The following is a 17,414-nucleotide window of genomic DNA, read 5'->3' as shown; positions in this document are numbered from 1 at the left end:
CTCAGTCAGTAGATTGTGCTAGACTGCGGTGAATGAGAGCCTCGAACTCCTGCGCAAGGCCCGGATGTGCGCGTTGAATGCGGTGCGTCACTGGGCCTGTCGTTCCGCCGTGCTGGTTGGAGATTTAGTACTCAGTCTGGTGGTGCTTCTCCGCGTTGCCGTCAACATGCACTTGCTGATCTGACCTTTTGCCACTTGATATATTGTTTCTCTCTGAGGGTAGCAGTTGAGTCCAACGAAGCCCATGCTGCAGTTTTGCTCGTTTCTGGATAGAGCAAATACGCACTGACGTAGTTACTTCCAGGCTCCCAAAATCCAAGTCCCCCAGAGACTCAGTATTGCTTTGGACTATTGGAAGCTATAACGTCTACTAGTACGTGAGTTAAACCATTAGTCAGTATAATGACCTATGAGCGAAGGTGGTGGGCTGCTAATTCTCCGCTAGATCGGCGTGAGAGGGAACCGGAATAACCGTGTAACCGCAGTGGGCAAACCGCGGGCGCCTGAGCCACAGTGCAATACTGAGTGCCTGGAGGCTGGAGGGAGATGTCAGTGTGGGGGTGACTCGGGGGTGACTCGAGTCGGGTGTCCGGGCAACTGGCTGCAGGTCACGCCTGGCCATACCTAGGTGGGCTGGCTGATAAGTGACGAGCAGGTTTACAGATCTGGATCTATTCCCTGGGAAGAAGCAGAACTTGAAGTGGGAACACCATCGTTGACTCAGACTCCTCTTTAATGAGTGACAATGATTGACGCTGGAGGCAATCACTTGGTCTCTATTCAAGGCATACTCGTCCGGATAGTCAAGCCAGGTGGCTGCTAGGTCATGTGCTGCCTGTTTCCGGAGCGGGCAATAGTGGATGCAGGTGTTGGTGGGCAGTGGGTGGCGGTGTTCCTGAACCCAATTGCCCTCGGCTTGGTTAGTGCCCAGGTGGTGGTGAGTCTGTGACCGAGACTCCGTCCTTGGACGTGGACAATAGCGTCCCCAGAGTGACGCTTGACCCGCCTCAGAATGCATCATCTGCTCGTCCGCCTATCTGCGTCTGCGTCCTCATTATCTCTCTATCTGTCCTGCTCTATCATCATCCTTCTCCAACCCTTCCCCATCATCTCTTCCTTCTCATCTTCCCATCATATACTTGTCCTTTCTCATCCATCATCATCATCTTCTTGCTCTGCTCATTGATTCGGAGCAGTTCTTCTCATCCCTTCTACCAACTCTCCTGGTACTTGTCATCCCATCCAACCATGAAGAGCTTCCTCGGCCTCTCTTTACTCCCTCTGCTGGCAGCGGGCTCACCAGTCATCATCGATACCATTCACAAAGATGCTGCTCCTGTCATCTCCTCCTCAAATGCAAAGGAGATCCCTGACTCTTACATGGTCATCTTCAAGAAGCACGTTTCCCACGCTGCTGCTGAAGCTCACCACTCTTGGATCCAAGACCTACACTTGAACACCCAGACCTCCAAGCAAGAGCTAAGGAAACGCAGCACCATCTTCTCGTCTGATGATGATGTCTTTGAGGGTCTGCGACATACCTTCAACATTCCCGGTGGCTTTCTGGGCTATGCCGGTCATTTTGATCAAGATGTCATCGAGCAAGTCCGCAGGCACCCAGATGTGAGTAACCCAACCCGTTCTACCTTACCTCTCTTCCGAATCGGATCTGCAATTATCAAGTTGCAACCGCTTGTTTGTGCTACAAACCATCAACAGCCGTTGCATCTTGGTTTCCGCTTCTCCTACCCTCAATTCTCGTTTCCCGTCTGTCTGGCCTAGTGCTCACGTGCTTCTTTCCAGGTTGATTACATCGAGCGTGACTCAGAAGTTCACACCATGAAGGAGTCTCCTTCCCTCGAGAAGAATGCCCCATGGGGTCTTGCACGTATCTCTCATCGTGATGCCTTGGGCTTTGGAGATTTTAATAAATACCTCTATACCGAGAGTGGTGGTGAGGGTGTCGATGCCTACGTCATCGACACAGGCACCAACACTGAGCACGTTGACTTCGAGGGCCGTGCCAGCTGGGGAAAGACTATTCCACAAGGTGATGAAGACGTTGATGGAAATGGACACGGAACCCATTGCTCTGGTACTATTGCCGGCAAGAAATTCGGTGTTGCAAAGAAGGCCAACATCTACGCTGTCAAGGTTCTGAAGTCTAATGGATCCGGCACCATGTCTGATGTTGTCAAGGGTGTCGAGTGGGCTGCCAACGCGCATACTGACGCCATCTCCGCCGCTAAGAAGGGCAAGAAGAAGGGCTTCAAGGGTAGCGTCGCCAACATGAGCTTGGGTGGTGGCAAGTCTAGAGTCCTTGATCTCGCTGTCAATGCTGCCGTCGATGCTGGTCTTCACTTCGCTGTTGCAGCAGGAAACGACAATGCTGACTCTTGCAATTATTCGCCTGCTGCCGCTGAGAACGCCGTCACTGTTGGTGCCTCAACCCTCAGCGACGAGCGTGCCTATTTCTCCAACTTTGGCACTTGCAACGATATCTTTGCTCCTGGTCTCAATGTTCTCTCCACCTGGATCGGAAGCAAGTATGCTACCAACACCATTTCTGGAACCTCCATGGCTTCTCCCCATGTCGCTGGTCTCCTTGCATACTTCTTGTCTCTCCAACCCTCCAGCAGCTCCGCATACGCAGTCGCTGAGATCACACCCAAGAAACTGAAGGCCAACATCATCGCCGTTGCCACCGAAGGCGCTCTCACCAACGTCCCATCTGACACTGCCAACATCCTGATCTGGAACGGTGGTGGCAAGTCCAACTACACTGAGATCATCAATGATGGTGGTTACACCGTAGCCAATTCCGAGACTATCGGAGACTACCTCAGCGAGAAGGCGGCTGAGCTCAAGGCTGAGCTCAAGCAGATCGCTGCCGAGTTGGAGCTCCTCATCGAGAAATCTTGAGCTTATGATGCCGTCGGGCAGATCCCAGACATAAATACTCTTGGATTTGTTTTCCTTCTGCAACATTTGGCGATTTGACACATCGCAAGCATCTTACCTCTTCTGGGTTGCTTCAGCATTACGCTACGGTTTGGGAATTTGCTCGATCGCACATCGGATAGGGATTGTGTATATTTGGAAACTGGACCGTAGATGCTACACAGTGTTTGCTTTGTCAAGCGTTAGATGGCGAATTCAAATCCTGTGCGTAAGGAGCACTAACAAGACTAGTCTTACCTAGTACTACAACAAACTCGTGGATACCTCTCATGATTTATGTTCCTGATTCTTCGTCTGCTTCATATTCGTCAAAAATTTACAAAGGTTGTGATAGTAGTCGAGTGAAATGGCATGGACATAATCACAGATACGCACTCTCCAAACTCAGTCTTATTGCTCAAAAACCTAAAAATAACACCTATGTTCATATATAGGCCAGCTTTCCCTTTTTATGCCCAGAGTCCAGTAGAAGGTATCCCCACCGCTCACTTTCGTGAAGGGTAAGGGGATCTCCTCTCCTCCTACCTACATCACTCCCGACCTCTTAATAACGGACTCGTTTCGCTCTCCTCGTGCCCATCATCACCCCCCTTCGGAAGAGTCCTGTAGCCACCACCATCGACCTTCGCAACCCTCCAAGACCCCTTCTCCGCGGCCGCCGAGAAAAACTCCTGGTTCTCCTCGAACGTGCGATTCCCAGTTTCCGGACAGTACAGGTACGTGAGAACCCATGCGATGGCGTTGGTAGCCGCGAAGACGAGCAGCAGGAAATACTTGAGATTGTTGAATCCAATGGGCGTGAGCAGCGTGACCGCGAAGTTCGCCAGGCCCCAGATCACAACGGAGATCGCTGCGCCCTGGGCGCGTGCTGTCGATGGGAAGATCTCTGTCGGAATCAGCCAGGGGGGCACGAGCCAGCCGATGCCGAACACTGAGGTCGCGAGATATAAGACGATGATGCTGGGGATGCCTGTGGCGAGGCGCGGGATCGAAAGTTGCTGCCGGTTGGACGCGAGGCCACCCAGGACAGTCAGGAGCGCAAAGGATATGCTCAGCCACAGTGCACCTTGCAGCATGAGTCTGCGGCGGCCGACGCGGTCGATCAGCACCCATGCGAGCGTCATCATCATGAAGTAGAAGAGGTAGTTTCCAAGTGTGATATACTCACTCTCGGTGACACCGAAGCCGAGGAGCTCGAAGATTTGTGGGCCATAGACAGAGACCGCTCCATAGCCCGTCAGGGCCTGGTTGACTTGTCCCATGATGGTAATGATAGTAGGGTGAAATTGAGAGCCCGATGGCAGCAACATGTCTGCATAGCTGACGGACCCGGCCTCTTCCTCCTGTTTCTGTGCGTCGCGAAGCTCCTTGATTCGGTCGTCAACGGCGTCCTTCCCAAATACTCGTGCGATGGACTTTTTTGCTCGATCTTCATCACCGTTGAAAACGAGCCAACGAGGAGTCTCTGGGAGCAGATTTGCTCCCGCGAAAAGCAAAGCTGGGTATATCTGCATGGCGATGATGGGCGTCCGCCATGCCCATTGATCCCACTTGCCCAGTCGATGTGTGACAATAATATTAACAATAAAAGCCATGTTCAACCCGAAAATGTTGGCCTGAAATTCCTGAGCGAGAGCTGTACCTCGCTGGTCATCGGAAGAGAGCTCGCTGCTGTAAACCGGGACAACAGAATCAATGCCACCTGGAAACTCGCATCAGTTGATGAACTCTCCAAACCCGCCGAATACTACTGACCAACTCCTAGACCCATCACAATTCTGCCCACAAGCATTGTGGCCAGGGCAAGATTAGAGCTCTGGCCCATCTTACCAAAACCAGCAACGAACATAAGCAAATTCCCAGCACTGGCTGTTGCTAGACAGGCAAAGATTCCAGGCCGTCGGCCTTTGACGTCTGCAAATTTGGAGGCAAGTACTGCTCCTACCGCACAGCCAAGATAGTATATCGACACGATCACGCCAACAATTGGTGACTCTTCAGTGATCCCCATGGTGGAGAGGTACGACTTGTTCGTGTTGATCAGGGACATCATGCCTATTCTGCGAGTCAGTCTTGAAGGGTGAGCTTGCACGTACACACTGTATTTCCATGCATACCTTGATCATACCCATACAGGGCAATTGCCGTGGAGCTAAAGAGCACGACTTGCGTCTGCTTGTCCAAAACCTTTCGGACATTGAAGCCAACCATCTTGATCGTTGTAGGAGGGATTTAGGGTCCCAGAGAAGCAGCGCGAGATGTGTGGAGAGCAAATTGAAGAGCTATTTGTCCGTGGTCACTGCATCTCGTTTACCAAATTGATTAATTGAGCTCGCATATCCATCCGCATGAGGAACTTTTCAGTGAACAGTGTACCAGGAAATATTCTACAAGAATGTCATCAACAAAGTTGGGGACTGTGGACGGACACCGGCCAATACAATGATGTCAGTTGGCTTTCACCCACCATGCTTCTTCGATCCAATGTGGCTGAAGCATATCTCTCATGTATGTATCATATGCATGACATTCGTCTCTCTTTACATGGTACATGGACTCGCCATAATCCGCTAGACTTGGGAAACGGTTTATCTTCTAGGTTCTTGCAATGGGCTCTGGATATTCATTTGACGAGGAATATGTCATGATGTCATATTTCATGCACGGCCGGTAACTATTTCGTCGAGCTATCTGAGAAGATCTTCTTAGTCTGCTCTTGTCCTCCTACCTCTGTGGCTTGACTGTGAGGATCAAAGTATGGCCGTTCTGCCTGCGGTGTGACCCGTAGCATATGCCGGCGGGTCAAACCTTCGTGGACAGCAAAATCTCGAAGCGCGGAGCTGGGTAGGGGATCAGCTGGTCAGCATGCCGATGTGCCAGTGGTTCGGAACTTCAGAAAGGATACTCACTGTTGTGTCACACGATTATCATAAACTACGACATTTCTGGGCCCCCATCGAACTCGAATGTGCCAATTATGGCCATGTTCAATGTGGTTGTAAAGAAAGTTCAAAATCGTTGCTGTGATCTCCCATTAGTATCGACTGGTGCAGATCCTGGTTTTGCTCTCAGATATCCTGCTTACTATCTGGAACATACCGAAGGGTGCGCTGTTATTCGCTTGCTATCTTTCGTACGCTGGGGCCGCAGCTTAGCCCATAGTCATTGTGAGTTATTCCTATCACTGACTGTCATATTCGTATATTTGAGTTCGGTTTGATATCACTAACCTTGTGCTTGTGTCTCAGGCATGGGGCCATGAGCTTAATGGCGGATCCGAATCTGAGACAGCTCCTGGTAGCAACTGGCAATATCTTCATATATACTTTTTCTACTTTCATCCCTCGTGAGTGCCATCTTTCTACTTGACCCTAGACCCTAGACGCTCGTGACATGCTCGTCGTGTATCGGAACGTCGACTGAGACCAAGTGCTAGTTGTCCTCTTTCCAACTTACGACGCACCGCACTACAAGTACGGCTACCAGATCCTTATTCTCTTTGGGGGGATCGCAATTATAGGTGCCTTCATGTTGCAGTGGCAGGAGGGACACGACCGGTAAATCGCCCTTTGCCATTCCAAAATCCATTCCCCATCTTCTCCTCGTGATGCTGATCTGATCTTGCCAATCAGTAGAGCAAAAAACAGACCATCGTTCCACGATTCATCGGAAGAGGTAATCTTCCATACCAGCGAATCTGATGACCCGCAAAAGATAGTATCCACAGGTGTTGTGGGCAAGGGCTTTGAAGTGCTCGGCGAACCATCCCGGCTAATCTCCAGGTAGATCACAAGTCTTTGAGCTGAACATATACTCGTATGGTCTGGAATGGATGGTGTACTAGCGCCTTAGAAGACCCCTCTCAATCTTCCTTCAGACTTGAAGACAGTCCTGGATATATCTTTTTGGCCTCTTATCATGTGTACGGTACCAATGATGTTGATTAGCCTCATATATATATATATATATATCGACAACTCTACAGCCTTCTATGGTATCATCAGCAGTGATTTGTTCTGTATATGTATTCTTACAGAATTTGCATCTCTCTACACATTTACGCCGAACTGAGTAACAAGAAAAGAGGATACGGACCATGTAATCTCGGCAAATGGGGTCTCCCATCAACCTTTTTCTGCGTTCCTTTGTATCAGCCGGTCCCAGTAGCCAACATGTAAATCTGATTTTGCGAAGCATTCGAAGAAATTTGCTAACAAGTAGGAATTATGCCTTGGTAATCGTGGCTGGCGTTGTCCTGACGGACATCATTTGGTCTGCGTATCTGCGAGGACGTTTCCGAGGCCCAGTAGTGGAGATCATTGATGATACTGCTATCGACACAGCTCTTCTAGGTGTCCCCCGAAAGAGTACGAACACACATACATCAAGTAACGGCGGGACTTTGGCGAAGCTGAACAAGCTCTGATCGCATGATGTGAGAGCACGTTAGTACCCATTTCCAGCTTCATCAGCTGAACTGGATCAATACGAACATTTCTCTCAATCACGATACCATTGACTACGAATTATAACTACGGAACAACTTGTCACACTTGAAGCAGTTGCGGTTTGAGTCAAAAAGTATGGGCAGAAAGATGACTTTCGGTACTCCGAGACAAGGCTGGAGCTTTCCTTGAGCCATATATCTATTAACTTCAGCTAGCGTAAGAATGTGTTCTGCCCCGGGACCAACTAAGACTCGAGAGACATGAAGCCTCTGTGGACGATAACATTTCTGTGCTACTGATCAGCAGATACTCAAGTGTGGGACAATAGTTCCGTCTCCTCTCAGCAGTTACGATTTCTGCTAATCCCCCAAGCTGGAATTATGTGCACCCACAAGGCTGCATATGCTTGGAATAACTTGCGATTGGACGGCGGATCTGAGTCAGATGATCACAGCCACAAATGCGGAATCTCTCCATGCCCCAAGATTGAGATCGCGGCCACCCCCGCCTTTTGAAGTGCAGTTCGATTCGGCAGATGCTCGAAGCAGATTGTTACAGAATCACTGGGGTTGCAGTGTTTCTCTGTAGATTCCCTGTGGAAAGGTTTTCTGCAACTGACAGTCTGTCGCCAATCTCCAGCAACAGTGAGCATATTTCTCTTGCTACCATCGCTGGCCTGCCTCGCATAGTCACGAAATGCTCTCCTCGCAGCTTCTCGAGCTAAGTCCATCGTTTCTAGGCTGTGCAGCGATAGTTTTGCTGCTTTCGAAAGCCTTTTACAATAGGTATTGCCATGGCATCAATCATATCCCGGGACCTTTTTGGGCGAGCTGTACAGACCTCTGGCGACTATACCATGCGTGGACAAGAAGACCCGAACTAGCCCAGATAAGCCTACATGAGATATATGGGCCTATCGTGAGGATAGGCCCCAAGTCGATATCAGTCTCGGATCATCAAGCTGTGCTAGTCATTTACGCCCTGAATAGCGGCTTCCTAAAGTCGGATTTCTACCTTGTTCAACAGACGTTAGCGAAGGGAAGACGTTTGTTCACATTATTCACTTCCATTGACGAGAAATTTCATGCGAAGCTTCGGCGTACAGTCTCGAACGCGTATGCTATGAGTACACTTGTACAATTTGAACAGTATATCGACTCCACAACGACCGCATTTCTGGATCAGATGAAGCAGAGGTTCGTTGATCGACCTAGAATATCATGCAACTTCTCAACCTGGCTTCAGTGGTATGCCTTCGATGTCATTGGCGAGTTGACATTCTCAAAACCCTTGGGATTTATTGAACAGGGCAGAGACATTGAAGGCATCATTGGCAGTATTGAAAAGATGCTAGACTACGCTGCTGTAGTCGGACAGTGGCCGTTCCTAGACAATATTTTCCTCAAGAACCCAATTCGAATCATGCTGAGTAAGTATGGACTGATCAACGCAAACACATTCATGGTAGATTTCGCACGGAAGAGGCTCTCAGAGCGACTAGATACCGTCTCCGGCGTGGCCAAAAAGTCTCCTGACATGGACTCATACGTGCGGAACGACTTCCTCTCACGATTTTTGGCCGCGCATGAAAAAGACAGTGAATTTATTACCAATGACCGTGTCCTAGCCCTCACAGTCGCCAACATCTTCGCTGGCAGTGACACGACTGCCATATCCCTAAGAGCTGTGTTCTATTTTCTGCTAAAAAACCCCATCACCATGCAAAAACTCCTCGATGAGCTGTTTGAGCAGAGGCGGACTGGAAACTTCAAACGCAGTGACGGACTGGTTGACTGGAATGAGGTGCGGGAACTGCCTTACCTATCTGCTGTGATTCAGGAGGCACTTAGACGACATCCGGCAGTAGGGTTGACACTGGAGCGTGTCACTCCACCCCAGGGATCAACCGTCTGCGAACAATTCATACCTAGCGGAACGATCATCGGGTGTAATGCGTGGGCCATTCATCGGAATGCCAGAATCTTCGGCCCGCGTACCGACGAATTCCGCCCAGAACGCTGGATTGACTGTACCAAGGAACGAAGGAGACTAATGGATAATTCCCTGTTTACTTTTGGAGCTGGGTCGAGGACATGTATTGGAAAGAACATCTCGTTACTAGAAATGTACAAGTTTGTACCTGCGGTCCTGATGGCGTTCGAGGTAAGTGGTCGAATATTTGCATTGAAATTTCGAAGGTGAAATTGACTATCTACCAATAGATCTCGCTTCCGAATCAGAATTCAGAATGGACTCTACACAATGCCTGGTTTGTGAAACAAAGTGATTTCTTGGTCACTATGCGAGCACGGCCGTCAGGCTGAGGCCATCTTTTGACAAGTCAATGCGCCAAAACTAAGGGGAGCACTCTTGATGCAATGGTCACAACCAGTTCATACCGAACTCGCATAAGAAACATGAACATTTTATTCTGCACACAGATATTGGCACATTAGTCTTCGAGTCAGGATGGTCATCTTTAACCGGAGACATTCATCGCCACTAAGGTAGCCTTGTTCTTTGTCGTACAAACTGCGGTAACAAAGTGTACCAATATTCAGTATCAATGCGACCGACAACGCTCTGAACCATCAACCATAATACATCTACCACTGATCCACTATCGAAGCCGAGTAATTGTTCGCTAGAGCGTGAATAATATACCTAATGATTACAAGTCTCTGAGCTCGACAGGCGTTCTAGCGGACTGAAAGAGAACTTCAACCTTCCCATAGTTTGCTAGGGATTTAAAGTACTCTAAACTCTAGAATTGGCATTTTGACCTGATGCTAGTGTATTTGGGAATAAAAAAGTATCAAGTGTAGCACCTCAATACCTAGCTCTATGTGTGCTCCATGACTGCAGAATGGTCTGGAAACGACAGTGGTGTACCTAAATGAGCATCTAATATCCATTCAGAGAGTATGTGAAGGAGTTTTGCATGCACACGCTGCCACACTAATATGGCTTGGGCGTCGCAGCTACGCCCGTACCATAGATAGCGTTCGAGAGTCATTCGTACATCCGAGTACGTACGAACGGGGGCATCAAGCTCAGAGCCTCCAGCTTTCGACAATTCCATGACGAGCAATTGGTTCTCGAACCAAAATTGCAGATTGTCGTTTCCAGTGGCGATAGATCCTATGGCACCGATCATGCAGCACCAGGTACAGAGCTCAATCATTTCTTTGTCCTCAAGCCTGCTGAGAAGATTGTCAATGCCACTCTTCATGTCCTCTAGCACACTCCGCAGGGAGTACTGATGCACCACTCGAAAGATGACGCACATGTTAAATGCGAGCAGGGTTGACCGAACCAGGCCTGTTATGGAAGTGCCAAAGCACACAGGCATCTCTTTCATACTCTCGAGAAGCCGATAATGAATGAGGTTTCGATGTATGGACAGCTTTGATAGGTTGCAATCATCGGATCGACCACTTTGATAGACTTCAAACAGCAGGCATAGTGTGCGAAGATCGAGGATGAGTTCAACAATCTGCGGATCCAACTCAACACCCTCCACTAGGTTGCTTAGGCTCGGCTGAACTTCGCTTGCCTTGAGAACCACTTCTTCAATGTGGTGACCAAAAGCGGTGAACCTTGTTTCGGCATCCTGAACTGTCCTGTAGAGTTTACAAAGCGGCAGTGTTGGGTTGGTGAGATTGAGGGTAGATGATATTACGTCGAAGTACTGGACCAAACTAGCGAGTCCTCGGACCTCCAAGCAGTCTATGCCACATGCGCCGATGATGTTGACAAGGGCAACTCGATGTGATTCCACAAACGGCAGGCGGCTGTAGTCGTCCAACCACTGCAGGCTGCTGAAAGTGCCCAAAATGTTGTGCCTGTGGTCCCACTTCATGGTGCTGAGGCTGTCATCTATCTGCAGGAATAAGACTGCCATTATGAGTCCATCGCGTGGGCAGAAAGCTTGCTTTGAGAGTTCCGTCCGCAAAAGCTCCACGGTTTGGTGGTAGTAACTCAGCATAGCCAAGTCCAAAGTGCGTGTTCTTCTCCGGGTCTGAATGTGAAGAATGGCGGCCCACATCAAGGCGTTGAACAATACTGGTTCCTGCAATGCAATAGGCGCCCAGGCCTTTGCAACTGCATGCTTCTCTGCACCGGGATCAAACCCGGGCCAGAATATGTTTACCGAGTAGTGAAATACCTCCCGGGCCAGAGGGTCGGAAAGCTGAGTGATGCTTGCCCAAGGCTCTAGCTGAAGAGTGGTAAGCATGCCGCGCCACACTCCACCGGATAACATCTTGGCTTTCACTTTCAAACGGTCTTTGTCTCTGGCTTTGACGTACTCAATGATGTGCCGATTGATAACCTGCCTCCTGACTGGGTTCGAGACTTTGTCAGGCACAAAAAGAAGTTTCATTGCTCAAATGCTCAAAAATGTCAATTCCAGGCGTTTCTTGGCTAGTATTGTCCTTTTGTTTTCTAGCTGACATTGCGATCTCATATAACAGCGTACGATGGATACAACTTTACATCCACAACTATCTCGAACTATCTATAGCCGCATCAGGGGCAAAGTTTCAACCGAGAGCTAAAGAAATGTACGGTTTGTGGGTGTCAGACGGTCGGAAACTATCACCATTATACAAACAGGGCCAGGAAAATGCTGATCGGGCCGCTACAGACCATTGAATCCCGGGATAATGCCACCCCGTCATTATACGGTGCGAGCCATTTGGAATAACGGTTTAGATATACGAGAGTCTTATTTCCCATGTGGATAATGATCTATATGTATAGTGACTCAGACACGATCCACAAGGCAGGAAATACATCGACTCTTAAGATCAGTGGCATTGTCCACTTTGGGCTCACCAGGACGCTTTGTCGCCGCATATGCTGTCAAAAAGTTTTAGATACGGCAGCTAAGCAAACTTATTCTTTGGAGATCATGTCCTCCTGGGTTTCCTATTGGTAGGAAGTTCTTCAACACAGGTGGCTCAATTTCAGAAGTTTGAATGTATGGTTACTGAGCGACTGGCGCCATAGAAATTCAGGGGTCGTGGCCTTGCTGTGCCGAGGTGGGGCCGCCAGCGGCGGAGGTCCTCCGCCGAAAACCTCGCCCAGCTGCATATCTCGCAATACGCGCCATCCTAGCTAAAGCACGTAACTTAAAATCGTTACGCTTACGTAGATTGTTACATACTGCCTGCTGCATGGAATAAACGGAATTACTCATTGTCATTCCGACACAAAAATGAATGTTGTCCTGACGTAACGTCCGCGTGCTTGATATGGAAACGTTCGTGTGCTTGATATGGAAGCGGTGTAGACTTGAGTCTGACGGCTGCGAGATAACGGCTGTTGTCTACAGAGCAGAGCTTATTGACTACCTCCTTGTAATCATATTTCCAATATCGTTCACTATGTGCACTAGGGGAAAATGTGCTTGCAGTCCAGTTCCTGAAGATCTAGGAAAGATAGTGTAGCTCGCAGTATTGTTAGCATTCGAGATGGAGAGGCACAAAGTTATAGGAGCCCTCCAAAATGCATCAATGTGAGTCACTTTATATCTTTTATGTGTCGTTCTTTCAATTTTGTTTCAGTTACCTGCGTACAGCGCGTTGCAGTACTCTGAAATACCTCCTAGTCTACACAACCTCTTATCACAAAGTCTCAATCCACTTCCTAGTTTCGAGAATCTGACTTGCAAAGGCAGGCCAGCTGTGCTGTACCGACGCGTTCTTTCCCTCCGTCGACCAGCCGGCAGTTGCATCAGACCTGTACAAGAGAAGATCGGTATTAGTCTCATGATTCATGAACGAAAGAGCGAGCGAAGCCTTACAGCATCGTGATGTTGTACCCACTGTCAGGAGAATGTTAGCGGTGTGTCTAGTAATCCCGGGCTGTTCGAAGGTACTCACCGTTCGTTGGCTTCCCTTGCGGTTGTTTCAATGCAGGAATTGACCACTAAGCCTGCAAAGACTAGGTGGGTGATACTGTGCTGGCGAAGCAACCAGTCAAGATCAGTGTTCTCGAAGGAACTACCGGGCGCGTAGTCAGCGAGATGTTTTTGAGAGACGTTTAACTGAATACGAGTACAAGGGATAACAACCTCTGATTCCAGTGCTTTGAAATCACCGTGTCTCCTTTCTCGACGTTTGGCGCGAGACTTTTGAAAACTTCGGAACCGAAAGCACCCTCTTCGAAAGCCTGATTCTGCTGAATACTCTGCAGCATGGCATTTTGGTGTTCAAAGCCTGCATACTTGCCTTTGCGGTATTGCTGGTGGAGGGAGTAGAAGGTTGGGATGTTGTGCTTGCGTGCCGCATCAAGAACGGCTTCGAGATGCTCGATTGTGTTGGAATCTTTCAAAGATTCCGCCAGCCCTCCATATAGCTTGCCGTTGGGGTGCAGGAAGTCATTGTAGACATCAATAAGAACCAGTGCCGTTTTGGAAGCCATTATCGTATCTGAGAATGTGAAGAAGACGGGTTTGGGCTGTGTGTCGCGGCTGGTTCAGTTCAGAAGGATGAAGATTGAGATATTCCTTGAAAGTGATCTAGGGTGTAATCTGCTGGGCGGAGGTATTAAGTACTTTCGATGAGCCTTGGAAAGTTCGCCCATAATACTTCTCACATCAGTGTTACGTGCCATGGCTTCACTAAGACATCGCTGAGACTGGAAATCGAAAGTGACGGGCTTACTGAGCCAGCGTGGCAGTGGGCGGACTGCCTCCGCTGGGCTCTGTCTCCACTCATCCGCCACTTAACGACACATTGAGAAGGTGGATGAATGCTGAAGCATTTGGCAAGTAGTATCAAAGTCTCCTTAGTCACAACTTCTTGTCAACCTCATATGTGTCAGTGTGTCTTTTTGGAATTAGAGACATTCTTGTTGAAGAGCGAAGTCTTTGAATCGGCTTGTCCAAGTGCTTTGCTCACCGTTCTTCTTTTCTGGGTACAGGTATATTTGGTGCAATATCTATTTTAATCGTGACTTCTTTCATTCATTCTTGGTCCTTCGTAGCAGCATCAAGTACCCCCGCCCATACTTCAGAATAATGGTTCCTGAAGTGACTCTCCTGATGTCGTGGTATCCAGCCGAGGGACCTGCCTAGGTCACCATTGGCGCATATACTGTAAATAGGCAACAATCAGCATCATAGGTATGGTTCAAAAGTCTTTCACAGGCCAATCGGGCCCAAGCTGAATATAAGTAACTGACCTAGAAACAAACCCCAGCTCGATAACCATTTTGCTGTCACTCCAACCGAGCTTCTTGACAGCCTCGTCAATAGTCAATGAAACAAGCTCCTCGTTTCTGCTGACTTTCAACTCGACAGCCGCTTTCGAGATTCCTTTCGAGATATCATGATATGACTGAGAGCCAGAGGTTACGAAGAATACCCCTTTATTGCCGAATGGCACTGGCTTGTTAGTTAACAATTGGTCAAGAATCAATTCGCAGAAGGATCCGACGTCTTCAATATGAACATGGCTTTTGCGACCTTGCCCATTTCCCACGACACTCGTATAGCCGTCTCTCAAGGTTGCTTTCATCAAAGCCGGTATTTGTCCCGAAATAGTATTGAAGTCGCCAGTACCAATACCATAAAGAATTGGTAGGTATAAAATGTAAGTTCTGACATGCAACTCCTCACCTAGAGATAGCACTTTGAGATCAGTCGTCCTTTGAGGATAAGAAATATCATTTTCAAGAGACTGAAGGGTCGTGGTGATCCGTTCCGGATCACGATCTGAAAAGGGGATTTTGGGATGGCTTGTGTGGAGATTCAAGACAGGGCTATCTGCGAGGCTCGATGTCCCTGATATCTGTAGCCAAGCAATGTCACTCGACGGTAAGCAACAGTCAGATGCCATCAAGATCTTACATGAATATAGTATACATCCGACCCTAGTTGCTTCTTCCGCTCAGCTAGGCCCAGAATCAGCGACTGTGCGCAGCCTGTATGAAAGCCCGAAGCGGTGTGTATGACGACTGAGTGAGGTGTCAAGATCAGCTGGAGTGATTACGGAAGGTGGTTGGTTCTAAGATGATGGGTTGAACATACCATCATGCTCGGCAGCTGTTTGTCGTATGACTCCATCGTCATCAAATCCCGCGAACATCAAGACACGGACGCCTTTACTCTCCAGTAGATGGGCTTGTTGCCTTCTGCGTACGAGCACCGAAATCGATAAAGCGCTAATGCCAGTATTCTTTGATGCTAACAGAGTTGACAGTACTGTGCCACCACTGGCGAATGAGCATGATTAGTAGAGTAGTCGTCTTGGGAGACCATTTTGGTTAGTTTGGAGACCAAGCCCAGGCAGACTCACACATAACCAGTTGCACCAGTAAGGAGGATCTTCTGAACCATGCTTGCTAACTACGTGATTCTGATCTTGAAGGATTGGTGTTGCAAGAGTTCGAGATTGCAGACCATAGAGTCTGGATTGAGCGGATACTGTCGAGGTTGAATTGATTCAGCCAGGTGAGATGACGTGAGGGGAAGAGACATTGCACCAAAAGGTTGCGGTATACTACGGATGACTTGAATATACAATATGAAGACCAGAAAAAACACTGGTTGATTGGACTTTCTGCACACTGGTAATATTTGATACATTAAATTCTGTTGCGTGCCCTGGCCAAACAGTCCATCACGGAGCCACAGCGAGTTCGGCCTCTTTCTCCTGTTTCTGCTTTTCACGCTCACGCTTCTTTTCTAACAGACGGCTGAGTTTCTTCGCTGTGTTGAACACACCATTCGTACCCGAGCCACAAGCTGCACAAGAAGGGTCTTTCCGATATCTTTTGAGAGCACAGGCCTCGCAGAAATAGTGTCCGCATTTTGTGATGATTGGGCTTGTGTAGGATTTTTTGCAAATGATGCAGGCAAACGGAATACTCTCAAGCAGAGCTTCGTCGTCATCATCATCTTGTGTGGACTGTCCACCCCTGTTTGCGGATGCGACTGTAGTCCCAGACAACTTTTTACCTTTCGTAGTGATCTCCCAATCCCGATCTAATTGCCATCCATGCTTATAGTCTTCGCGAGCGTGCAGATACTTGCAATTATCACCAAATCCACAAAAACCCGTCTGTTTATAATCCTTGCACACATCTGGTGCAAAATCTGTAACGGTGATTGTCCTGACGTTGCTCGATGCTTTCAGTGGTCCCACTTGCTTTCCAGCGCGGTCGGGGTTCTTTTGTATGAATGACTGGTAGTTTGCGGCGCCCTTGTATGTGCCATCTGCAGTAACCCCATCTATCGAATCCCCAGCAAGAGTTCCACCGGGTTTCTGCTTGCCAGAATCTTCAAACCAATTTGAGATCTTGGTGGCGTCATCCTGGTTCGACGGTGCAACGATGGCAGTCGCAGGCTCAGTTTCTGAAGGACCGGTACGGACTTTATTATTCTGTGTTGAAGAGGCGACTAGACCTCCAGTCTTTCTCCTCCGCTTTATCTGTCTGCCCTCCTCATCTTCCGAGGAAGTGAAGCCCGAGTCAGAGTCGCTCTTTGGATGTGTTGCCTCTCTTTTCCGGATGATGGATTTTGATTTGTTTTGTCGCTTTTTGAATGACACCGGGGCCAAGGTCTGGACTGGCTCTTCGTTGTCCATGACGATGAATCTGTGGAACTCACGGACGGGAGAAAGACGAGAAAGAAACGCAGAGATGGACTGTGTTATTGAGAGTGCTTTCTGTGCCAGTGCCACAATTTGGAGAAACCATCGAAGCTGCGGGACGGCCTCGGAATTGTCGCATGCTTTGATAAGCCAAGGCTCTGACGGGAGATCGACAGCGCTAATGAAGTAGCCAGCCTCGGTCTTTCTATTCATCCGGCCCAGGAAGGTTTGCCGACATGTCCCAATATGCGTGCGGAGTTGGAGATGTGAGTTGCGACTTTCGAGTTCAAGAAGATCCAGACCGGCATGCATATCTCTCAGCGTTGACCTAGTCATACACCGTTCTTTCCTTTATGTCTTTCGGGTATAGAGTTGCATTTCTTGCCATTTCCTATTCTCCTTA

At 48.7% G+C, this 17,414-nt stretch overlaps 7 protein-coding genes across 7 annotated transcripts; 2 read left to right on the top strand and 5 right to left on the bottom strand.

Annotated features, from left to right (window-relative positions):
• Window positions 1–1,248: 1,248 nt before the first annotated feature.
• LTR84_008425 (uncharacterized protein) lies at window positions 1,249–2,922 on the top strand (the record flags this gene model as incomplete). The annotated part of the gene is made up of 2 exons (XM_064851971.1): window positions 1,249–1,623; window positions 1,804–2,922. 2 exons carry the CDS (start codon window positions 1,249–1,251, stop codon window positions 2,920–2,922), a joined length of 1,494 nt encoding a protein of 497 aa, XP_064701876.1.
• A 569-nt stretch (window positions 2,923–3,491) lies between these two features.
• LTR84_008424 (uncharacterized protein) lies at window positions 3,492–5,172 on the bottom strand (the record flags this gene model as incomplete). Its single annotated transcript, XM_064851970.1, has 3 exons — window positions 3,492–4,663; window positions 4,717–5,016; window positions 5,079–5,172. The coding sequence occupies 3 exons, from the start codon at window positions 5,170–5,172 to the stop codon at window positions 3,492–3,494; spliced, it is 1,566 nt and encodes a 521-aa protein (XP_064701875.1).
• A 3,093-nt stretch (window positions 5,173–8,265) lies between these two features.
• Window positions 8,266–9,611, top strand: LTR84_008423 (uncharacterized protein; the record flags this gene model as incomplete). Its single annotated transcript, XM_064851969.1, has 2 exons — window positions 8,266–8,269; window positions 8,338–9,611. The coding sequence occupies 2 exons, from the start codon at window positions 8,266–8,268 to the stop codon at window positions 9,609–9,611; spliced, it is 1,278 nt and encodes a 425-aa protein (XP_064701874.1).
• A 640-nt stretch (window positions 9,612–10,251) lies between these two features.
• LTR84_008422 (uncharacterized protein) lies at window positions 10,252–11,793 on the bottom strand (the record flags this gene model as incomplete). Its single annotated transcript, XM_064851968.1, has 1 exon — window positions 10,252–11,793. One exon carries the CDS (start codon window positions 11,791–11,793, stop codon window positions 10,252–10,254), a length of 1,542 nt encoding a protein of 513 aa, XP_064701873.1.
• Window positions 11,794–13,039: 1,246 nt separating this feature from the next.
• Window positions 13,040–14,046, bottom strand: LTR84_008421 (uncharacterized protein; the record flags this gene model as incomplete). Its single annotated transcript, XM_064851967.1, has 5 exons — window positions 13,040–13,154; window positions 13,219–13,239; window positions 13,298–13,461; window positions 13,515–13,887; window positions 14,039–14,046. 5 exons carry the CDS (start codon window positions 14,044–14,046, stop codon window positions 13,040–13,042), a joined length of 681 nt encoding a protein of 226 aa, XP_064701872.1.
• Window positions 14,047–14,548: 502 nt separating this feature from the next.
• Window positions 14,549–15,756, bottom strand: LTR84_008420 (uncharacterized protein; the record flags this gene model as incomplete). The annotated part of the gene is made up of 4 exons (XM_064851966.1): window positions 14,549–15,208; window positions 15,268–15,311; window positions 15,448–15,632; window positions 15,716–15,756. 4 exons carry the CDS (start codon window positions 15,754–15,756, stop codon window positions 14,549–14,551), a joined length of 930 nt encoding a protein of 309 aa, XP_064701871.1.
• Window positions 15,757–16,039: 283 nt separating this feature from the next.
• On the bottom strand, window positions 16,040–17,323 carry LTR84_008419 (uncharacterized protein; the record flags this gene model as incomplete). The annotated part of the gene is made up of 1 exon (XM_064851965.1): window positions 16,040–17,323. One exon carries the CDS (start codon window positions 17,321–17,323, stop codon window positions 16,040–16,042), a length of 1,284 nt encoding a protein of 427 aa, XP_064701870.1.
• Between the last annotated feature and the right edge of the window lie 91 nt (window positions 17,324–17,414).

This window comes from Exophiala bonariae (genome assembly GCF_035927105.1).
Source record: "Exophiala bonariae strain CCFEE 5792 chromosome Unknown scaffold_31, whole genome shotgun sequence".
Classification (NCBI taxonomy): Eukaryota; Fungi; Ascomycota; class Eurotiomycetes; order Chaetothyriales; family Herpotrichiellaceae; genus Exophiala; species Exophiala bonariae.
The sequence above is the reverse complement of the archived record's forward strand: the minus strand, read 5'-3'. Positions and strand labels throughout refer to the sequence as shown.